This window comes from Hippopotamus amphibius, chromosome 4 (assembly GCF_030028045.1).
Source record: "Hippopotamus amphibius kiboko isolate mHipAmp2 chromosome 4, mHipAmp2.hap2, whole genome shotgun sequence".
Lineage (NCBI taxonomy): Eukaryota > Metazoa > Chordata > Mammalia > Artiodactyla > Hippopotamidae > Hippopotamus > Hippopotamus amphibius.
In genome coordinates this window covers 163,397,370-163,416,260 of record NC_080189.1, presented here as the reverse complement: position 1 = coordinate 163,416,260, position 18,891 = coordinate 163,397,370, and the positions used below count along the sequence as shown (strand labels likewise).

The 18,891-nt window shown below is 47.5% G+C and overlaps 1 protein-coding gene across 4 annotated transcripts in view; it reads right to left on the bottom strand.

The window, feature by feature from the left end:
* Positions 1 to 18,501, bottom strand: part of NRXN3 (neurexin 3) — a 1,504,067-nt gene extending 1,485,566 nt beyond the window's left edge. For all 4 annotated transcript variants that reach the window (XM_057731261.1, XM_057731262.1, XM_057731259.1 and 1 more), the window contains exon 1: positions 17,793 to 18,501. In XM_057731261.1, the coding sequence (XP_057587244.1) occupies positions 17,793 to 18,501 (709 nt within the window). The remainder of the gene's footprint in view (positions 1 to 17,792) is intronic.
* Between the last annotated feature and the right edge of the window lie 390 nt (positions 18,502 to 18,891).

The window sequence follows — 18,891 nt, the reverse complement described above, 5'->3', positions numbered from 1 at the left end:
TAGATATTCTGTAATATAAATGCCCGTGGTAACAATAGCTGAAAAGCGTGGCTTGATCAGGGCAACCCCCTCTTCCTCTTCAGCTACCAAGAAAAGACATGTGGCGGTGGGGGAGGACCTGGGAGGGCAGGAGCAAGAATGCAAGTTCTGGAAGAAAAGGCAGCTATTGGAAATGCACAAGCTGATCTCTGGACTGTGGGTGGGACTCACGCTGTGCGGCTATTTGAGGAACAAGTCTCTTTAGGTTGGCAACAAATGACACTCACTGTGGCTTTCTTGTTCCAGCAGCCTTTCATCTTCACCCTCTCCACACAGAGCTTCCTTTAGATAGAGATTCTATTCCCAAATCCTGCCCTGTAGGATTCTGAACTCTGGGTGGAGATGTCCATGTTTATGCCCAGTGACCAGACAGGATCAGCTATCCTCATGCTGTCACACTGAAGGCTTCCTCCTCAGCCCCAGACAGTTCTTTATCCATCCATCCATCCGTATTACCTATCAACCACATCTCAAGCAAATATGTAAAAGTAAAAGACATAGTTCCTGCCAAGAATATTAGATGGATTGATGTTGTCCTTAAACCGAACCAGTGACCATGCACGTGTGCAGCCCCTTGCCATTGCTTTCTCCCTGTTCCTCCTCATCTTTAGGTGTGACTCCTCAGAATGGCCTTCCTGATCACCCTTTTGCTCATTAGATCTCACCTCACCCTATTCTTTCCATCTGCAGCACTCATCACAATTGTAATTATACATTTGTTGGTTAGTGTTTTCCATAGCCCTAACCTGTAAGCTCCGTGAAGACAGATGATCCACAGCTGTTTTGATCACCGTGGATTGTGCTTGGCAATCAATGTTCTTTTGAATCAATCAATTCTCTCCTCAGCATGCAGTAGGAGAATGGATGCTAGACTGAGAGTGAGGATACTTCTGCTGTAGTCCCAGACCCCTGGCCACTCGCTAGCCGAGTGGCCTATTGTAAGTTACCCTGCTTCTCTAGGTCACAGTTTCATAAAAGGAGAAGGTTGGATCATGATGTTCACGATGAGGGACGGATGGTAAAGATGTATGTGTTGGGAGTGGATATGCAAATCGTAACAATATTCATCATGCAACTTAACACAAGCAAAAGATTTCCACCAAACCTTGACCAAAGTCCTCTTGGACAGTAGGACTATGCAAACAACAACAGTAAGATGACTTAGAGATTGTGGGTTATAAAAGACTGAGAAAATATGGGATGCCAGCTCAAATAGTCCATGGTTCATTTACAGCCCACGGGATAGAATAAGACACCAAGGATAAAGGGGGGTGGGGGGTGGGGTAGTTCCAGGACAGTTTGTATGTTCCTCTTTGCAACATGTGCCTGAATTGGGGTCAAAGTCAGTCACGTGCAGGAGAAGGAGAATTCAGAAGACAGGTCAGTGAAGAGAAGAAAGGCAGGGACCCTGCATGCCAGAGGCACTCCAATTGGGCCAGCAGAGCATGAAATTGGGTCTTCAATGGCCATAGAAGCCACCGTTTGGAGCCAGACTGAAGAGGGGACAGAGTGAGGTGATAAGAACTCAAACTCCAGATCAACCAACTGCCCAGACTCATGTGTTAGGCGGATAGATTGTTTTCTCTTTTCAGCCTTGTTCCCTCATTTATAAAACCAGAAAAACAACAGAACCTCCCTGGTGAGAGTGAACGGGAAAATCAAAGGAAGTCACATTTGAAAGCACTTAGCCCAATGCCTGGCACACAGAAAGTGCTTCATGAGAATTCATTCATCACCAACATTGTTACTAAATTTAGTCAATCAAAGTAGACAACTGATAAATCATAAGATTTCCATGATATTAAAATGGCATCACTGGATGTCCCTGGTGGCCCAGTGGTTAAGAATCCACCTACCAATGCAGGGGACACAGGTTGGATTCCTGGTCTGGGAAGATCCCACATGTGGCAGAGTAACTAAGCCCTTGCGCCTCAACTACAGAGCCTGTGCTCTAGAGCCTGTAAGCCACAACTACTGAGCCCGTGTGCCACAACTACTGAAGCCCACGTGCCTAGAGCCTGTGCTCTGCAACAAGAGAAGCCACCGCCATGAGAAGCCTGTGCACCGCAATGAAGAGTAGCTCTCGCTCTCAGCAACTAGAAAAAGCTCACGTGCAGCAAAGAAAACCCAACATAGCCATATAAATAAATACATATTTTTAAAAATGGCATCTCTGAGGCCATACTCAGTAGGAATTATTAGAACTAGGCACAAAGCTAAACTCAGCCCTACATCCACTGGCTTCACCTGTGATCCTTGGCCAGGAGACTCAGGCTAGGTGAGCTGGCCCGAGCAGTGGGTCCTGAGAAAGCCCTGGACCTCCTGTAATTCCTTGGAGTATCTTAATCACACCCCTGAACTGCGCAGAGGCTTTGCTCTGCCAGGCATGAAGAGGGGCTCCTGAGAGCACAGAGGCCACTGTTATGCTAGCCTTCTCCTTTCAAAGCATCCACTACTTGATAATTGCTTGGTTAACGAAGCAGCATGAAGGCATGACTGTCTTGTTCATCCGCGTACCCCCAGAGCTTCTCCTGACACACAGTGGGCCCTCAGGAACTGTGTGTGGTGGTAGGGGGTGGGAGAGGTACCTTTTGAATAACATCCCCGGGTTTCAGTAAGAGATTTCATGCGAGCATGCACGCTCACGTAGGCTCCATTTCTTCGTTCTCATCACACGCCAGCTGGGCCCCTAACACCTCAATCTCTTCTGCTTTGAAAAACGTTGGAAGGCGCTCCCCGCCCATAGGCTCCCCGCTCTGACTTACGCTGGATAAGCAACTTCAGATTGCTGAACAGCAACACACAACACAGCTGGGCAAAAATTCCCGTGTCCTGAAATTCCTGGAAAACTGTGATACACAGCAACCATGTGGAGTCTGGACACATGATCCCCATCCCCCCGGGCCCTGAGTGGGAGACAGGAGGAAGGTATCAAGCAGGCAACCAGAACCGAGCCTTGATTTCCTTAAGAAAGTATTTTGCTTCCTTTCCAAGCGCCCCACCCTGGGCAGAGATAGAGAAACCACAGTGAATTAATTACCAGTACTTATATCACTGGCTGTTGAGCCAGGGGCTTCTGGCACCTCCAGTTTAGGGGGTCTTGCTCTTTCCTCTCACAGGAGCTGGAGTGAGAGGAATCTCTTCCCCAAGCCCAGGAGAAGGTGTGTGGCTTTGAGCTGAGTGTCACTGCTGGTACCCCGAGAGTTCAATGCCCCATTTCAGGAAAAACATAGCGAAAGCATTTTATGTTTAGCTTACATGGTCTCAGAGAAACACAAAGTACAGATCAGAATGCCAACCTGCTGATCTTGGGCAAATCACTTCACTCCTCTGGGTTTGTTTCTTTCACATCTTTGAGCCCTTGATTCCCATGAGATGCTAACATTCGAGGAGCCAGACACTCTATCACATTCATGAGCAGAACACCCAAAACCCTCAGGTTCATCATCTCCATACGAGACTTAAATTTCTATTTGTAGAAATTTTCTCGAATGGACAGACCTCATTAAAATGAAGGCAGAAGAAAGACCAATATGAATAGTTTTTAAACTAAATTACATAATCTTTCCATGCTGTTTTATTGTATGCAAATTCATGCCCCAACTTCAACCAGGTTGAGAAGGTATATTCTTTCCTTCATTGCCCAGCGAAGCATTTTAAGGAACTTTTCTTTGTTCCTAGTTTCCTTCTACATCTCTGGTCATTTGCTTTAATCTATCTGTGGATTCCTTTCCCTCTACTATTCTAAATATTAAGGTTTTGAGTTTAGCCTCCTTCTCCTCTCAGTTAGACTCCTTCCCTGGACAACCTCATTCCTGTGCCAGCCTTCCCTCACCACTACAATAACAACGCCAACATCTGCCCAGCCACATCCTCCTCCTAGTACAACCCTTGCCCCCACCTGCCTCTGCAAATCTCCTTGCAGATATCCTACAGGTTCTGAGAGAAGGTGGGAGGGGTATGCACAAACCAAAATGTATTACTACCCCTCTCCCACCTCCACCCCAAATCTGCTCCTCCCACTGACTTTCCTAGTTACACCTACAACCAAAAGAGCATGTTACCAAAGTTCCTCTTTCCCCTTTTCAATCATCACCATCATCATCAATAATAATTAGTACTAATGGCTAACATTCACTGAATGCTTACTGTGTTTCAAGCATTGTTCCAAGTATTCTATGTGTGATATCACACTTAAGCCTGAAAGCAATCTGAAATGGCGGGCACTATTATCACACCCATTTCACATATAGTGCAACTGAAACACAGAGGAGTTAAGTCCTTTGCCCAAGTTTACACAACTAGTGTGTGTCAGAGCCAGGCAGCCTGAGTCCAAACCCACCAAAGGTAATTGCTTTCCAGTTATTAAGTGCCTCTTCTTAACATCCCTGCAGTTGGCCCTTCTTCCATCACTACTCCCCCAGTGCTGACTCTCCTCTCACCAAAACCACACGATAGCCTCTACCTGGCCCCCCTGCTTTCTGCCTTCCAACTGCCAACCGATCTGTGATGCAAACTGTCCCAGAGCCATCTTTCTAAAATTCAAATCTGGCAGTCACTACTCAGTTGAAAAACTTCCAAAGGCTCCCAGGTACAGGAAAAAATAATGTCCAAAATCCTTACAAACATTTAAGACCCACACTTCCTAAGTCCTCCTTATATTCCTCCTCCACGAGCCTCAACAGCCACATTAATGACTACAAACTACTGGCAAGAGCATCCTGCTATTTCATAGGGCTGCCCTGAATGCCCTTTCCTCCTGGTCTACGAGTTAAAGCGTCCAAGTCCAGCCTAAGAGTTTCCACTGTGAAATGTCCTCCAACCCCTGACTCCCACACTAAGCACACACACTCACACCCCAAGCAGATGGACCATTTCCTTTTGAGCTACCCCACAAACACTCCACCTGGTATTTTAGCAGCTCTAATGTGTATAACTCCTCTTTGCCTGACAGGCTTCCTAATTAGACCATAAGCTCCTCAAGGGCAGGGCCCACGCTGGTAGACAACAGGCATTCACTCAGTGAATATCAGAAAATGAACTTATTCCAGTAAACAGATGGTCTATTTCAACAAATAGACGATTATACCTCAAGGACTGCTTTGCACAGGGAACTCTACCTAATGCACTGGGGTAACCTAACTGGGAGGGGAGTCCACAAGGGAGCGGACATCTGTATGTGTATGACTGATTCATTTTGTTGTGCAGTGGAGGCTAACACAACATTGTAGAGCAACCGTACTCCAATAAAAATTAATTAAAAAAATAAAAATTTTAAAAAAAGGATTGCTTTGCAAATGTTTGAACATACTTCAAAGACTTTTGTTCTCTTACACAATCTAAAGTTACCCCAGCAAACACTATGATTTTTTACATAGAAAAAATCTCTGGGATAGTAGATATTATTAGTAATTCCAAACAGTGAGGCCTCTGAAAGAGGAAGGTGTGACTGGAGTAACTTCCCTCCAAAGTCATCTGCCCAGACCAACCAAGGCCACCATACACAGAGCTGAAGACAGAGTAGAAGAGCCCAGCACACATCCCACTTTCGGTATCAGCCTCCACCTGAAACCTCCAAGCCTGGGGGGTGAGTAACTATAACCTATTAGAGATAAATGCAGACTTGAGTGTTGATCAGTCACCTCCAAAGCTTTCTGAACAAACTCCCCATTAGGGAAAATAATTGTACTATGTTCTCCTGAGAGATGTATCTTTATTTATAAATAATCTGCATATAAGTTAACTATACATTTTAGTCGATTGCCTCCTATATCCCCCCAAGTGGTCTTTGCATGTGCACCTCTTCGTAGGTCACTGATCTAGAGAATAATCTTTCCCCATCCCTGAACTGCAGAGGGTGTACATGATCAAACATAAGGGTAGGCAGCTGAACCACAGAGTCCTTGGTTTGGAGGCACGTACACACCAGCACACATTTCTGACAGGTGTCACTCCAGCACCTGCGGCACCCCTCCCAGCAACAGGACTTGGCAAATCTGTGGATTTCATGGCCCTACAGCTCCAAGCATCAGAATTCCTCCTCTACATCTCTGATCCCTTCAACCCTTCAGCCTGATATTCACTCCCTCCTCTACACGGCAGCTCTTCCAATATCCGAGGACAATTATCTAGTCCCCAGTGAGACTCCTCTTCTCTAGGGAATCCACACAAGCTAATGGGGCCTCTCCATCTCCAGTGACAACAACGTGCCTGCCTCAAACAGCCATTCCACAAGCATTTACATGGTCCCAGGCTGGCTGCTGTCTATAATTGTTACAGGAAACCATTGGCTCGTAAACAAACAAAAAAAGTCTTTCTAGTTCATCCTCAACTAGATCAAACCAAGTGGAGCATACATGTGTTTGACACAGATTCTACAAAAACCACCCCACCTTTCCTATTTAACGAAGGCATTTCCAGTGGTGGCCCATGCCACTGTGGTCCAAGTCATAGCTGTAATCAGTGTATGAAACTGACATTATTGAGCTCACGTTCTTGGAAACCTGCATCCATCCATCACACATTAGCGAGCACACGCATACATATGCATACAAAACATGAATTGCATGCACACACATACACACAGAGTGTGCTTTATTAAGGCAACAAGCATTTATTGGGTACCTGCTTTTTGTCAGATACCAGAGACACGCCATTTAGCATACAAGTCTGCAGCATTAATTAACAAAGGGAAACAGAATCTTCCCTTGGTTTCTTGTCTTATAGTTCTCAAACAGAGCTCCTCCTCACATATACTCCTGCAAAAGGAATCAGGAAACCCAGCTGAGCTACTGCAACTTGCATTAAGGATGTGAAAGCCAAAGGGAGCCAAGAGACACATTAAAATGTAGCCACTGGTTATATATTCTACACAAGGCAAAAATAGCCCCAATCTGCATTAACACAAGGCTGAAAACTCAACACCAGGATGAGCAAACAACAAAGTTCCCACAGCAACTAAAACCCAATCATCTTCTTCCCACGTGGCAATTACCACACGACTATGTGAGGTGATCATGCCCATTTCCCTGCATGGGCGTGTGGTCCACGGAACCTGGCTGGACATTGGGACTACACAGTAGAAGTCGGTGACTCAGTACATTTTAATGCTCGAACTCAAAAGGATATCTGTGGGCTTTGCTCTTAAAAGTAAACTATTTTAAACCATGAATTATGAGACAAATTCTCCTTTCTTTGCTGCAGTGTCAATGGGGAGGTGACTGAGAGCCAAGACTAGCTTCCTCCCCTTTAGGGAGCAGATTCGCTTGGCAGGTTTCCAGTCCATGCCACTGTGGGAGCAGCACCTTCTAGCCCTGCCTAATCCTCTCCCTGGGAGACTTCTTCCCAACAGTGCCAAAAACATGGGATACCCAAGGCAACCTGGCAAAGTAGGAAGCATTTTTGAATAGGGCATATGCTTCCAAGGCCAGTTTCCAGGAATAGCTACTCAGTACTACTTCATCTCATACCCTTATCTTTTTTTAAAGCATCCTACTAGGCTTTTTAGCAGAATCTTGATGTCTTGTTGCGGTGTCTGACCCTGGCTGCCGTGATGGACTTGTCAAGCAAGTCCAATCCAATTCCATTTTCCTCTACTCCATAGCATTCTAGAACTTCTTCTTATTGCTGAGCCATTAGAGATTTCCAGGGGGCTCCTTGGAAATTCAGAGATGCTGAAAAGCTGGCCGAATATGTAGGAAGATGGGACATCTTAGGGGATGAAATGAGGCACAGATAATAGAGCCAGAGATGGGGCTAGCCATGACTCTTTCAGAGTGCAGTCTCCCCAGAAGCAAAATGACTGGAGCGTGAATCACCTGCTTACATCAGAATCTCTTCCCACAGCAATTCCTCCCACGTTGTTGAAGATTAATCACAAGCAGTTGATTCTAAATAACGCAGTGGTGTGTGTATTGTTAGAGCTATATTAGAGACTCATGAATTTTACTTTGCACAAGGGTTAATTCCTACAAAGCATCATCCAGAAATGTTATGACCCACCCATCCCCCTCACCCACGTGGCCCATTGCAAAGGTCAGGTTGCTTTAATTAAAACGAGGACCAGTGAGGAAGTGTCTGAGAAGCAGACTTTGGCCTGATGTAGGAAGAGCCCCCTGATAGTGTAATCAGAGATACATCAGGATGCCTTGGAACGTACCAAGCCCCTGCCATTGCAGTTGACTCGGGGGTTTTTTGTTGTTGTTGTTGTTTGTTTTTTTGGCGGGGGGGGGAGGGATGTCTTATACAGTGGGGGAGAAGATGTGAAATGAATAATCAGAACCAATGATCTGTGAAGTCCCCTCCAGTAATGTTCAGCATGGTGACTATGTTACTAATAATTCTGTATTGCATGTTTAAAAGCTGCTAAGAAAGCTGATCTTAAAAGTTCTCATCACAAGAAAAAAAATTGTGTAACTCTGTATGGTGATGGATGTCAACTAGACATTGTGGTGACCATTTTGCAGTATCACAAGTACTGAATTTGTTATTATGTTACACACCTGAAACTAATATAGTATGTCATTATGCCTCAATTTTTTTAAAAAGTTCCCTCCAAATATCAGTATATTATCCCATGATTCTTAACGTGGATCTTGTTTTGTTTTGTTTTGTTTTGCTTGAGGTTGAGGTTGAGCATCTTGCCTTTCAGTGCATTACGCAGGCAAAGGCATGACTAGAAGGTGCTATAAATGTCTTACTGTCCTCTACACGGGTCACAGGATCTGTGCTTCATCCCTCACAGACGATTTCTCCCACAGCACCAGAGTCCCCCCACGTTTCAGTGTGTCTCCTTAAAAGAAGAAGAGACTCACAGCACTCTGCCTCAGCCTAAACTCCAGCCTCATCTCTCCTGACCTAGATCAAGCAAATATGCTGGGGGATGATCATTAGTCTTTCAGAATCCCACGGGGGAGAGGCTTAACACCCTCGAGCCAGCTCTTCCTCACTCCCTTAGCCATCCAAGGCTAACCATGCGAGAGACAGGACCTCTTCTGGAGAGGAAAGAAGCCGTAGAGAATGAGGAGGAAGGAAGAGACCGAGACCGTGAGTGTTTGGTGAGCACTTTCCCACTGTTCGGATCACAGAGAAGCGATGTCAGCCTCGCTCATCCCTCCTTGCAATGGGGTACTCATTTTTATTTGAAAGCAACGTATTGAGTAAGCAAGCTGTACACTCTCTCACTGTACTTTTTCTATTCCAGTCATACCTGGAGGAGAGGGTATGGAACTGCCTGCAATGCCCTGCCTGCCGGCGTGCAGACACCAGCCCTAACATTGCCGACAACTGAACAACCATGGGACGATCAAGACTGGCCTCTAAAGACTTAGCACTAGCAAACAGGACCCCTTCAGGAGAACCAAATCCACAGGCAAGAGGCAAAAATGTCAGAAAAGGGTTGGATGCATACAGTCTCATGGAGAAACTTGAAGGAAAATCTCCCCAGAGCCATCTTCTTAGCTGCAAAGATACTGTACTTAAATAAGAGCCTTGGTGAAACCAAAACGATCCTAAACACATTTCACAGCTTAAACCAGGAGCTTCAGGTTGCCTACAGCTTGCGTCCCTGCCTTTCTTTCATCCCTACCCTCTTTGGGACCTTGCACACCCTTCCAGAGAACTGCATTTCCTGCTTGAAAAGCCGAGAGCATTCACAATTTTTAGGCCCACGTGCAAAGTAAGTTTTATCACAGAGTGGAGCTGGGTAGTGTGGCTGGATGACTATTAGATCAATTTGTTTTTAAAAGCTACTGGTACTGGTTCTTGGATGTTAAAAAAATCTTTTTACTTTGGAAAATACATTGTTTAGGAATATTATGGACAGCAGTGGAGGTTTGAGAGCAGATATAGGTGAGGACACATTTAAAGAGGCCCCATATTGCTTTTAAATAGGTCACCCAAAGACATCCATTTCTGGGAAACAACAGCAGTAATGACAACCTACTGGCACTGTCAGTTCCCAAATAGATCAGGGAGACAGGCCTGCAGAGCCACGCTTGGTCCCCCTCCTTTGTCAGCCACAGCCTGTCACCTGTAACACAGCCCTCCAGTGAGCCATGGCAACCAAGCATCCCAATTTCAGCTGGGAAACCTCAGGAGGGACCAGGATGCTCCCTCTGTTTAAACACCAGCTCGTTCCTCTAAATCTACAGCAAACATTTCTAAACACATCCTCGTTACCCACTGTATATCCTAGATGTCCCCTTCTCCCACCATACCTTCCCAAACAATATTCCTATAGGAATGCCTTCATCCTCCCACACTCCTTCTCCGTGGCTCTTCCTGCCTCGTTGGTTATGAAGTGAAGGGAAATGCATCTGTGATGAAGGGTTGTCGGTCACTGGGGAATCACTCACACACCCAGAGCAACATTGCTGTCACTGGACAGCAACAAGCCTCCTTAACAGAGGCGGATCCACAGAGGTGGGGACCAGAAGCTTATGATATTGGGGATTCCTTAAGAAAAAAATCACAAATAGAATATCAGGTATGGGGCCTTGAAAGGGGCCCATGCAAGTGAAGATACATGAGAGGTTTAGTTTTGTGGCAAATCCGCCTCTGTAATAATCTTCCCTCCCACACACACAAAGGAAAAGAGAAGAATAAACAGAGAGAAAGGGAGTTTGGTTTTGTTATCTGGGAAGAGAGTCAGCAGGAGAGCAAGACATGTGAAAAATTAATCCAGGAGCTCCATCTTTTACCGCTAACCCTGGGTGGCTGGACACTTCCTGGTACGTGGGAAACCAAGAGTAAGTCTGAAGAGTCGGTGCTGTCCAGCGATGCTCCGGTGTGGCGTAGCCGTGCTCCGACTGCCTCAGGACCCATGGGTCCATTCCCAGGCACTTCATTTCAAACCAAGGTCTTGAGGGTGGGAATTGAATTCTCAGATTCATTCATTCTCTCTCATTCTCTCATATCCTCTCTTTCTCTCTGACTGGGAGGAGCAAGGCTCCTGGGACTGGCCAAGCTGATAACCTCCTGCACCGGGAGTCTGACATTTTGCTTATCATCAGCAACCAGGGAGGCAACGCTCCACTTCACGATGGGGACACAGGCCATTTGTGTTAATGAAGGGAGTCTAGGAGCAGAAATAAAACGCTACGTTGAGATCTGAGCTGCCAGGTCTCAGAGCCACCTGCCAAATAGGCAGCATCCAAGCTTGCCCTCGCGCTGTCCACTAAGATCAATGGCACTTTGGGGTCTCCTCACCTATTTGGTGGGATGCTAAGGCTGCTCCTACCCACTTCAATGGGATGCTGTGAGGATCAGAGCTCCACGTTTGCAGGCAAAGAGCTCTGAATACAGTCCGGTGGGCACAGCCACTGTCAGTGACCCTATGCTCTTAGGCAGGGGCAAAAAGGTAATGAAACCGGATTCTATACTCTCCTGAAATGCCCCTCCTTTCCTCTCTGCCACTTCTCAAGATGGGATGAAGGGAAATGGCAGAGGTGGGGGTAGCTCAAAGGGAAGCTTCAAACCTTCTATGAAACCAAACTGACACATAATTCGTTCTTACACCCACCAGGTGGCTAACAGCCCAGAGTCAGGACTCATTCTTTCCCAGAGACTGCACTGATAATTTTATACATTTCATCTCATTTCATGCGCTCAGCAACTCCCTAACATACGATTTCTTGTTATCCCTGCTTTGCTGCAAGGCGAGATAGCACAGTGGTCCAGAGTGTGGGCTCTGAAACCAGACTGCTTAGATACAAACTCCCTGCCTCTTCTGAGCTGTGTGACCTTGTGGGAGTTATTTAACCTGGTCCCTCAGCTTCCTTACCTACAAAATTAGAATAATAATAGTGTGTCAAGAGTGGTTCTAAGGGTTACAAGAGTTAATACAGAGCAGGATGCAGTGGGTGCCCTGTGACTCTTAGCTGCTATTATTATTATTGCTGTTGTCATTATTGTTCTTACTGATGAGGGTATTGAAGCGTCCAAAAATTTCTCCAAAGACAGACAATGTGTAAGTGGACAAGCCCAGATTTAAGTCCAGATCTTTTTCACTCTAGAAGCCATGCTCTTAACCATGACACCAAACCTTGTTCAAGTTTTAAACTTCTCTGCTTCTCAGTTTCCTCATCTATAAAATAGGGCCAGTTAATAATACCAACAGCATGGGAGTGCTGTGAGGGTTAGAGGAGACAATCCATACAAAGCACCTAGGATGTCAGGTACATGGTGGAACTCAATAATAGTAATAATACCATCATTATTATTTTTGTCTAAGGAAGGATACCTGACCTTCAGAGCCCTGCCCCAAAGCCTCTCTCACTCCCTTTCCACCTCTTGGGGCCTCACTGTTCTGGGCTCACAGCAGAGCCGGAGACTCCAGGGCAACAGGAGTCATCAGGGAGGGCACGTTAGTTCCACCTCCCCAGCACAGCCCACACCCCACCTCTTCTGTCCTGCGAAGGAGGGAGAACACCTAGCAGAGGGCAGCTGATCTAAGGACTGGAAACCCCTCCCGGACAGCCTGCAAAGGGAGATAGGGACTTGAAGATGATTAGCCCCCCCAGCGCTGGGGCTGTGGTGTCTCATTACCAAATGCAAATGCAAGTTCACTGCTACTGGAAGGCTTCTGGCAAAATGCCTGCCCGACCCTCCACCCTGCTGAATTTGAACCGAAGCGTTCCCCAAGGCCCACCCCCTTTGCAGCCAGCAGCTGGTGTGCAGGCTGTGGGAAGGGAGAAGGGTGCTCTCACCCCACTGAAAGGGGGGACAAGAAAGAAGGGTCTTATTTCTTTAAAGGAGGCAGAGATGCTATTGGTGGGGGGGGGGGGGGGGGGAGGGGCGGTAAAAAGATTGCTCTTCCCTCGCAGTTAAAAGAGGGATAATTGGAGCAAGTGGCAGGCGGCTGCGCTGCGATCTCGCATACAGCACACCCAGGAAATCTCACCGGGTAATCAGGAGGAGAGGAGGAGAAAGGAGCAATCAGACCCCTATTCAGGCTCGTTTAGCGACAGCCCCCGCTGGCTGGCTGGCTGGCTGCGCTGGTCCTAACGCCCGAGTGCCGGGTGGGAAATCAAGTCTCAGAAGCATCAGTCCTCCCTGCCTCTGTGCTTCGGTCTCCACACCAGGGGGAAGGATTCTGAAAGGAGCTAGCCTTTACTCTCTGATGACTCACCACTCCCCGCCCCCCTCCTAGGCCACTCAGGGTTGACTTAGATTAGGAACAAAGCCACCGTTACTATTCCAGTGGGAGGTGCAAGGGGGAGGGGGAGGGGAAATGATTGTATTTTTACGAAAGGGCCCAAAACAGGAGGATCCAGCTGGGGCAATCATTGGTACCTTAACTATAGCATCAATGTCTTTGGCTCTTGGTAAAGCCTCAGGGGTAAGCACCTCCTCTTGAAATACCTTTCCATCCTAGTTCTGGCTTTGAGAAATGGGGGAAGAGATGTAGGCTTCTCAATAAAAAGAAAACCAATTGAAATTCATTTCCAGGAAGGCACACCAAGGCCACACAGTGGTGTTGAGCCATCAATCAAACCAACCTGAGTAGGATGTCAGCTTCAGGCAGCAGGAGGGATGGGGGATAGGAGACTAGTGGGTACCAACACAACAGTGTGCTGGTAATAAGTCTCTGCCCCATCACCCACACCCACAGCTGTACTTCACTGTAGGATCTCGACACCTGAAAATTTAACAACTGAGACTCAAACCAAGCGGCTTTTGGTCTGGGCAAATGCCCAAGTCAGCAGGAAAAAATAGCAGACGATGAACCAACTTTTTCTTCTGCCAGCGAAATGGGACCTCATGTCTCTTCACTGAATTAACTTAAAACCATGGGTACATGAATGATATGTGACATAGCTAGACCCATGTATTAAGATTTGGAAAAAACAGTTGATTGAACCTGGTGTACCCCCCCAAAAATAAAAAATAAAAATAAAAAAAAGATTTGGGAGTAGAGATCAACCTGTGAAAGCTTCCCCATCTTTCCTCGGCCCCCACCCCACCTGCAACAGGCTGACTTCATGCTAAATGAACTCTTCAGGGAAACAGGTACTGAAATGTATACACCTTGGCAGTGAATCAATTCTTCATGGCTATAACATTGTTGAGAAATTGCACATTCATAACTAAGTATGTTTTAAATAAACATTCAAGCTTAAGCAATCAAGCTTAAACTCATTTCAAGGTAATGACAAACTCCCAGTGACCATGAGGGGGCTGCTCTCTGAAGGGTGCTGGGGACACCTCTTCATTGCCCAGTGAGCTTCCAGGATGCCCAAAACAGGACAGAGTGGACTAAACAGAAAAAGAGAGGTGAATATGCTCCAGCTGGACTATATTCCAAACCAGATGTGCATAATTTTTTTGATGTGCATAATTTTAAAGTCATTTTGGACAAGATTAAAAGTCAACTTGAACAAATCTGAAGTTGAGGACCCAAACATTTTATTTATAAACATCACACCTACAAGTGAAAATCTGGGATCCCTTCTCCCTCCATCATGTGCCAGAATGTTCAGTGTGACCATTAATTGGTTTGGGAGTCTCGGAATGAAGTTTTCCCAAGTAGGCTGTGTGGAGTTCATTCTGCAGCCAGAGTTAATAGCCTTTCACCCCAGGAAACAGAAGATACTGTGTCCATAACTCTTGCCCCTAAACCCAACACTCCCACAGCAACTACCTCTGGTGTCTTGTGGGTCTTACCTAGAAAAGATACCCAATGGGGGGTCAAAATAACCCAAAGCAAATAGAAGAGATGGGCCCATCTGTGCGTTCTTCCTGGGATGCACTATGGAGACATTTCGGAGCCATCGAGGCATGGAAAGCCAGACGGGCCGAGCAAACATCAATACTGCCAGCACGCTAGGAGCTAATGGACCGCAGAGAGCGCCTCCAGCAGGCCCTGACCACATCCATCCGAAGCTGCAGGAGCCCTCCCAGCTCTTCCTGCTCTTGAACTGCTAAAGCATGAAGCCCTCACACAATCAAATGGCAGGGCCCATCCTGCCAAGTGGGCCGATCAGATGCCTGCTGGGATTAAGGACCCACTGGTTTCGGTTTTGTGACATTTGCCATTTGAAATGGGGGAGGGGGGGACAGATGCATCCTCACTACCCACTTTACACCATCTTTAGGGAAATGGGTAGGCATTTGTTTAGGCTATTTATCTTGTTTTATGCAGATCTGCTTGACACTCAGCAGCTGCTGCGATTTTTTTCCCCTTCACATTTTACAGGTGAGTTTTCCCTGCCTACCCTAAAGATTAACTGTGTGTGGAGAGAACGGATATTTTCTAAAAGCCTGAAATGCATTTTTGTGATTGATTAGACATAATGACAATTACCAGGATCAACAGGCTTCACGTCACCAACAATAAATTCTGGTACCTCCCTCCACAACCACCCTCACCTTTGCACTGCTTCAAATCAGCCAAGTGTTAGCTTGAAGTTTGAAACTACTACAGAGTTTACTGTATTATGTGTCAAGAGAATAATGAAATACACTGTTTGTGTGCCTTCTACAGATAGAGGTATCAGTCCCTAGCCACGAGATTATCTGAACCCTATAGGAAAAACTATTATTAAAATATACATATTGTCTTTAGCTATTAAAAAGTTGACTGCCTATCATCTGCTTTGAAGAAATTCCTCTGGAGACCTCAAACACACACACACACACACACACACCTCCAAACCAAAGCGGGGAGGGGGGGGGGAGGAGAGAGAGCGAAAAAAAAAAAGAAATTGTATACATATATAGTATAGAGATTCTTCCTGCAGAAAAGTGCTGATCCAAACCTGCCCAGAGGAAATGAGTTCTTTTTAAGCACAAAACAGGCAATCAGGGATAATCAGCAAGTTAACAACACACTTGCAAACACCCTGGTCCCTGGAAAGGAAGAATGCCAGCTTCCAAGACAAATTCTGAGAACAGAACAAATCCTTTGGGCGAAGGAGAAAACCAGTGATCATGTCAGCGTCTTCAGGCAGAACCTTCTCCGAAGCCAAGAAGCTCTGAAACAGCAGTCAGCTCCAGGAAGGACCTGCCTGTCATAAGTGCTTCCGTAACCACTGTCCCCAAGCGGCTTTGTGGGTTAGGGTTGCCAATACCCCCCTTCCCCATCCCTTCTTTCAGTGGGTTCAGTGGGAAAAAACAGAAGCCAAAAAAGGGTGACATGCATGTCTTGCATGTCCCTCTCCTGCAGCCCCCCCACAGGAAGGGAGGCGTGATGCCTGGCCCAGAAGAGGAAAGAAGTACTCGCGATAGCCATGCTTGACCTACAAGGAGGCTCCCAACAAGATCCCCAAAGTGTCCTAGTCTCCAGCGTGTAACACCTGTGAAATAAACTTTGATATTTTAAAAAAATTTGTAATACCTACTAGTTGCTAAAATTCATATCAACCACAACCTGTTTTAGGGATTGGGTGGTTCTGGGGACGTTTGAGGAACACCTGCAGACACTGTTTTTAATTGCAAATCCCAGGGCTGTGGGGCATCACCTGAATGAAGAGGTCGCGGGAGTCAGCACTGAGACCCTCACCGGGTCCCACCTACCTGTCCTCCCTTGCCCTGCGGGTTCCTAACTTTAGCTGCACAATGGAATCACCTGGGGCGCTTTAAACACTATACAGATGCTGGGACCCCACCCCCTAGAGATTCTGATTGAATTGGCCTGGGGTGCGGCCTGAGCGTCTTTTAATTCCCGCAGCTGATCCTACCTTGCTTCCAAGGCTTAACTCAAAACGGATAGGAGGAAACATAACTTCCTTGCCTCTCCTTCGTCCTAACCTCTCAACACTCATACCCATATGGTCACTTTGTCACTTCAACGGGTATTGAAATCTAGGTCTTTAGTGAGTCCAGGAATCTGGAATATAAGTATTTGTCAGAGTCAAATGTGGACCACTTTTCTCCTAATTCCAAATAGTCAGAATTTGGTGAACAAGGTGAGGGCAGCCTAAGTCCCTGGGCATAAATCCCTCCTTCCCTCTTCCTGGGAAGTTGTAGTTGAACTTGGGAGGTTCTCCAAGGCTGTGCTGAGTATTGCTAGCTCCCTCGGGGCGGGGGGAGGGGGGGGGCTTGGCTGGACCACGCTCCTGTCAGTCTCTGTGCTTTCCTGCACCATTCTCAGTACATGGAGAGGAGAGGACAGGAAAGAGGAACCGCACACGAAAAATCCTCGTGCTAGAACGAGGAGGTGAGAAGTGCCATCCCCGAGTGCCCTGTCAACCAGTAGACACCTTCCAGAAGATTGTGGGAGGAGGAGCACAGCTGAAGGGCTGGGTTTACAGCAGGGCCATGTGTGGACCTGCAGTCCATCCACCCTCATTCTCCCCGGCACAGGCATTCCCTATGTTAGGGACAACAAGAGGAAGTGATGGGGAGTTTTCCATCTATCCTCAAGGGCCCAATTCTCAAGGGATCAGGAGGGACAGAGATAACCACCTTGCCCATTTCTGTCTGACTTCTCGCCTTGTGCTGATCCTGCTAAGCTGCACAGGGGTGGAAGGAGCTGAGCTGGGACACAGATCCTGTAGTCTATCTAGCCAAACATTTCCGTAAGGAGCCCATGGTTGAGTAGTCAGGATTTTCTCCTGCTGAGATCTGATGGATTTTCCATTGAGAGTAAGCAAAGGATTTCTACCACCTCCTCAGGGAAAGGGACCCAATTATCTAACATGCAGCTAAAGATGCACTTCAATGACAGAGCTGGTTTCCCTCCGGGGTCTTGGTCCTTACCCAGCTCAGTGGGTGAGCCTCTCACAATAGAGGGATACGGAAGAGGGCCTTACCTTCTGAGCAGAGCTTGCCACCATAGCCAGTGGTAGAACAGTCACAGGTGGGGTGTCCATCCAGGAGAAAGCAGATCCCACCATTTTCACAGGGACGCTCACCGCAGGGTCCCTCAGCATCCAACTGTACACCCTGGCTCCCCAGAAGCCGAGGCTCTGAGTTGCCATACTTGAGATCCAGGATTAATCCCTTGAAGCCGGGCATAGCCTGTACTCCATCAAGGGTCAGGGCAGACGGTCGTATGTCCGCGGGGACTCCGCCGAGGAACAAGTCACTGACCACATCCATGTGGGGCCGCTGGGGCTGCAGCTCCCCAGACTGGCCCTCACCATCAAGCACCAGCACAGTACGCAGGCGGTCACGGCTCACCATGAGGAAGTGCCAGCTGCTGTCGTTCACCTGTTTGTTGGACAGCACGGCGGTCTCGGCACAGTCCATGCTGAAGCGGAGCTGCACGCGGCCGTCCACCAGGGAGAGGCAGAGGAAGTCGCAGACGCCGCCGTCATCCAGGTAGAGGAGCAGCCCCGTGGAGACATTGGTCTTGAACTGGAAGCTCAGGTCACTGCGCGTGCTGGCATCCCAGCGGAGGTAGCGTGCCCACTGGTTGGGAAGGCCCATGAACTCGAGGCCCAGGCAGAGCCCCAGCAGGGATCCCAGTAGGACGCTCACCTTCAGGGTGAAGAAAACCGAGTGCACAGTGAAGCTCATCGTGGCTGCTGGGATCAAGCCCGGAGGGGCAGACAGGCGGGGACCAGCCCTCGGGGGACTCTCCCCCTTTGCAGTGGAAGGGAGGGAGGAAGAGGAGATGGGTGGGGGAACAGAGAACACACAAGAGGAAGGAGGCACACGCACAAATATCGAGAGGGTGAGGAAGGAGGAACGTGAACAGGACAGCCCCAGATGGGCACGCGAGCAAGAAATTCAATAAAGGGACAGAGGGGAAAGGCAGGGCAGCAGCAGAGGAGGACGATCAGGTGGGGAACGTGAGGGTGCAGAGTGGGGAGCAAAGTGTCTTCTCCAAGAAAAGATCTCTGCTATCCACGTGGATCCGGAGGCCTTGATTCAAGGAGGAGGACGTGCACGGCGGGCGGAAGCTGT